Source organism: Arachis duranensis, chromosome 7 (assembly GCF_000817695.3).
Source record: "Arachis duranensis cultivar V14167 chromosome 7, aradu.V14167.gnm2.J7QH, whole genome shotgun sequence".
NCBI classification, from domain to species: domain Eukaryota; kingdom Viridiplantae; phylum Streptophyta; class Magnoliopsida; order Fabales; family Fabaceae; genus Arachis; species Arachis duranensis.
Genome location: NC_029778.3, coordinates 46,266,771 through 46,271,459, shown reverse-complemented (window position 1 = coordinate 46,271,459; position 4,689 = coordinate 46,266,771). Strand labels below are relative to the sequence as shown.

The 4,689-nt window shown below is 40.6% G+C and overlaps 1 protein-coding gene across 2 annotated transcripts; it reads right to left on the bottom strand.

Moving 5' to 3' along the window:
* Positions 1-2,396: 2,396 nt before the first annotated feature.
* On the bottom strand, positions 2,397-4,405 carry LOC107458846 (E3 ubiquitin-protein ligase RMA3). 2 transcript variants are annotated; one of them, XM_016077045.3, is made up of 3 exons: positions 4,192-4,405; positions 3,787-3,839; positions 2,397-3,692 (listed from the first exon to the last, which is right to left on the bottom strand). In XM_016077045.3, exons 2-3 carry the CDS (start codon positions 3,831-3,833, stop codon positions 2,645-2,647), a joined length of 1,095 nt encoding a protein of 364 aa, XP_015932531.1. In that variant the 5' UTR covers positions 3,834-3,839; positions 4,192-4,405; the 3' UTR covers positions 2,397-2,644. The 2 variants fall into 2 exon arrangements, with proteins under 2 accessions (XP_015932531.1, XP_015932532.1); XM_016077046.3 differs by lacking the exon at positions 3,787-3,839.
* Positions 4,406-4,689: the final 284 nt, after the last annotated feature.

The window sequence follows — 4,689 nt, the reverse complement described above, 5'->3', positions numbered from 1 at the left end:
TTGAATGCCAGGTTGTAACCTGTTTCTGGCGTTGAACTCCAACTTGCAACCTGTTTCTGGTGCTGAACGCCAAACTGCAACATGGAACTGGCATTGAACGCCAGTTTACATCCTCTATGTTTGTGCACAGTATGAACTATTATATATTTCTGGAAAGCCCTAGATGTCTACTTTCCAACCCAATTGAGAGCGCGCCAATTGGACTTCTGTAGCTCCAAAAAATCCATTCCGAGTGCAGGGAGGTCAGAATCCAACAGCATCAGCAGTTCTTTTTCAACCTAAATCAGATTTTTGTCAGCTCCCTCAATTTCAGCCATAAAATACCTGAAATCACAGAAAAACACACAAACTCATAGTAAAGTCCAGAAATATGAATTTTTCCTAAAAACTAATAAAATTATACTAAAAACTAACTAAAACATACTAAAATCTACATGAAATTACCCCCAAAAAGCGTATAAAATATCCGCTCATCAGCTATGCATGAGAGGATCCCGGTTTCTGACACCTATGGTGCGGATTACAACCTAGACAGCAGTGTGGAGTTTCGGGTCGGACACAGCTTCAGAAGCTGAGGTGCGGTGCTTCAAGGTGAGAAGAACTATACCATTCGCAGGAGTGCTGAGTACCGGGTGATTGTGTTCGACCGGTTAAAGTACCATGTGCAGTGCCGTCAAACCGACAGTAGGTATCAATGGAGCCTCCGTGTTCCCCTTCGTTAGAATCTCGGATACTGGTGGACACCACTGAGGAAATCTCTAATAGATCCAGGACATCAACAGCGGAGTGCAGCCAGCGATATCTGTGACGCCCCACTGAGCCGCCAAAGAAAGGGAGTGATACATTCAGGCCAGCACAGTCGAGCCCCAGAAAAACGCTCTACACTCCTCAAAGTCCTGAGCAACGGTTGCCAATGAAGGTGCACCAGATTCTTTGACTTGTCGGCCATCAGATACCCTCCGATCAGTAGCACGATATAACGCCTGGCGTACTGTCGGAGGGTCTTGGGATCGTCTGTCTAGGGCATCTGGCGTACACGATCCTGTAGCCACACAAGCTTCAGCATGAACGACTCCTTCCTCTGCGCTGCCTGCTGTGCTGCCGCGGGAGGCCTGGCGCCGAGGACCTGCTCCACCAATGCCCGTGTCTTCGTATGGTACCACCTACCAAAGTCACGGAGGCACCCTCCAACGGGGTTACCGTGGGCGCGTAGGCCTAGGTGGTACGCCACGTCCTGCAGGGTGATAGTGACCTCACTCCACAGGAGATGAAACGTGTGCGTCTCTAGACGTCATCGCTCCATCGATGCCGAAATCAGGGAATTGTCAAAAGTAAAATCCCTGAGGGACACGGTGTCACCGAATCTGGTCTCAACCAGATACAGGACGATAGCGCCCGGTGGAGGTAAAGTATGGCTCACTTGCTGGGGCAGTAGGAGATGAGGCCTCTGAAGAATGTAAAACACAAATATTTTAGCCTTAAGAATACAATATTTCAACTTTCTAGTCTACACATGTCTCTATATTCCATATTCGATGATAGGCAAATCCTAACTATAGCGTTATAAATACTAACAACATAGCACAAGAATAACAGAGTTCCAAACTAATAGTAATTATGTCATACCAACCTAGCACAAGCGGATAGAGTTCTAAATTAAGCCTACAGACCTAGCTCCTAACTCATATACCAACGTTTCAGATCTTTATGACTACCATATCAATGGCAACATCATTAAATTTAACAACCATAACGAAACTAACCTCGAAGTTGGCCGCCACGGCGTAATGTGTCGTCTCGTTCAGCCTGTTTATGTCCCCGTCATTCCCCACTTGGTACGCCATCACCGCTTCGGTCAAAGGTATAGTCAAAAAGGGTTAAAAGAGTGGAGAAAGATGTTGACAAAGTCAAACTGAGGCCCGGAACTAAGCTGTAAACGACTTCTATATATAGGCACGTACGGGCCATATCTCGTTTACACTGTAAACGATATGACATTGCGCATATCTCGTTTATAGTGTAAACGAGATATACACGTGTCACGCTGACGTACCATATCTCTTTACAGTATAAACGAGATATACGCACTGTAAATAAGATATGGCAAAGGAATTTAAATCAGTAATTTCTCCTAAAAATATTTATTTTGGTTAATATTATATTTATTTTATTTATTAAAATAAAAAATCCGTTTTTCCGGTTATCATTTAAATAAAGAAAAATACATAGAAAAATGTTACGTGTACAGGAAAGAAGTCGGACACCGGGCCAGCTCACAGCACATCTGCCACAGTATGGGATAGTCACTATGTATGTAAACACCCAACTTAGACAAGAATATACGTTCGCACCATATACGATCAAGTCTACTCACAAAGGAAGTAAAGATTCGGTGGATCTATAAAACACTCATGCATATTCTTCTTTGCGTATTACAAATTATAACCAATGACCACAAGCAGAAATCCTGCTGCTGTTTTTATATAGATGTACATATCTGTCAAATAAAAACGGCTTTGCACATCATATAAATTTCACAAAATGGTTCTGAAATTGGCTATTAACATATTGTAGTATACTTAAATAGAGGACCTTCCTGTAAATGTTTTGTTTCTGGGCTCGTTTGAAACTCATCGTCTTAAAACTACATCAATTCGACTAGAGATGAACGGTCGGAAGAAATAATCTGTCCACTACTATTGGTGATTTGTGTACTGGAATCTGTAATAGCAATAGCATCATCATTCATAGTCAAAGGAGTAACAGAAGATGTGGCGGCTGCAGCAATAACATTTTGATTATGTGACTCTGAATGGTTCGAAGCAGCATTATGATTCAGCTGCATGGTGCTTCCTTCAGAGTCACTTCCAAGATAGGAATCAAGTCCCTCTAAAGGTCTTTGCGGCGGAGTGATTGGCGGTGAAGGTAAGGCGATTCCTTGGATTACTGTACTTGAACTTTGAGCTGAAGTACGGGGATTATTTATTGGAAAACCACGGTTTCTGAAACACTTCACCTTGCTAACCTTAACTCTGCGCGCACAAGGTCGAGCAGGAATTTCACAACCATTCTCTTCTGATTCTAGCTGATCACTGTCATTGACACCTACAGATCCATAAATTGGAGTAATGCATGTGATCATGACCTCTCCTTCACATACAGGGCATTCCCTAGCATTTGCATAAGCATACGACAAGCGAAAGAAGCAGGGCCAGCAGAACAAGTGACCGCAGCAAGTCAAAACAGGATCTCTTGCCATTTTCAAGCATATGTTACAATCAAAATAGTTTCCTGCGCGTCCCTTTGCCTTATCGGTGTTAGTTTCCATCCCCAGCGCCTTAGCAACCAAATATGCAGATGCCTTCCTTTTGCCCCTACAACTGCTGCTTTCCACATTACCATTTTCTTTGACATCATCTCCGGCCTCTACTTCTTCCAGCTGTGGTCTGCCTTCATCTTGAACCCCATCAACCAACACTTCTCCGGCGAATGTAGTCATTCGGACAGGACTATCACTACGGCACCACCTCTGCCGCTGCCTAACTCTGAAAATTATGCCTTCTAGGCGTCTAATTCGCTCTTCTATGTCATGCAAAGGCTGTTGATTCAAATCGAGTTCTGCTACAACTTCTGTCATTTTGCTCAGTTTTGTGATCCCATCAGCACCACCACATTTCAAATGTATCAAAGTCCTAAAAAACAATAAACAAATCAAAATTAACTTTTGTATCCTGTTTCTTAATTTTCCATCCGGGAAACAATTCAATTCAATTATAATGCACTTGCCTTAAGGTATCATAAGACCCACACTCATAAGACCCACAATATATCATCACTAACTGCATCAGGGGAAACAATTCAATTGAGTGGGAATTCACATTTCCTTGATCAAATTAATCAAATATCTCATACCCAATATTAATATTGCAACAATCGTTCTGAAAAGCTTTACTTAACAACGGTAATATCGAAACAAAACATTAGATTTAAAAGCAAATAAATAAATAAAGACAAAAATTAAAATGGAGATGATCATTCTGTGCTGGAAAAGAAACAAGCAATCAACCCATAATTGATTCGAAACCCACAAAATATTAAAGGGAGAAATAAAAAGAACACAAACAAGAAAATTAATCTAATTGATTCAAGAAAAAATAATAATAATAACAGTAAAAAAGATTGAGGAATCACCGAAAAACTATTAACGAACGCTGTTGCAGGCGATGATCAATCGGGGTGTTGATTCATACTTTGAAGTTGAGGGGGACAAAAGTGTTGAAAATGAAGTGGTTGGCATTGCCATCTGAATCGATCCTTAAATATGGGTTCTGTGAATTCATGTTGTTTATTGGAACCGCTGAAGAAGGAAAGTATTTTGAGTATGTGGCCAGGGCCATCGAGGACTTCAAAGTTAAAATTAAAAGATGCTGCTTCTTTATATATAAATATATTAAAAATTAATTTTAATAATTATTTTTAGTATACGAATAATATTTTTATAAAATTAACAATATTTAATTTGAATGGATTGCGGTCAACTTTTAGGTAAATATGAAGCCATTTTTAAATAAAGAAGATATTTAATTCTTGTTTCCGTTGGTGTGAAATAGTGCTTTTGTTTGTCTTTGCCATGTGGTACTTGCAAGACTAACAAAAATTGAGGGTAAATTACTAAAAAACGCTTACATC

What these genes read in the sequence shown, in the direction of transcription:
- LOC107458846 (XM_016077045.3), bottom strand. Translation starts at nt 3,833, where the DNA reads ATGATATATTGTGGGTCTTATGAGTGTGGGTCTTATGATACCTTAAG. An exon ending in GGGTCTTATGATACCTTAAG is followed by an intron (nt 3,693 to 3,786) that starts GCAAGTGCATTA and finishes ATTGTTTTTTAG; the next exon opens with GACTTTGATACATTTGAAAT.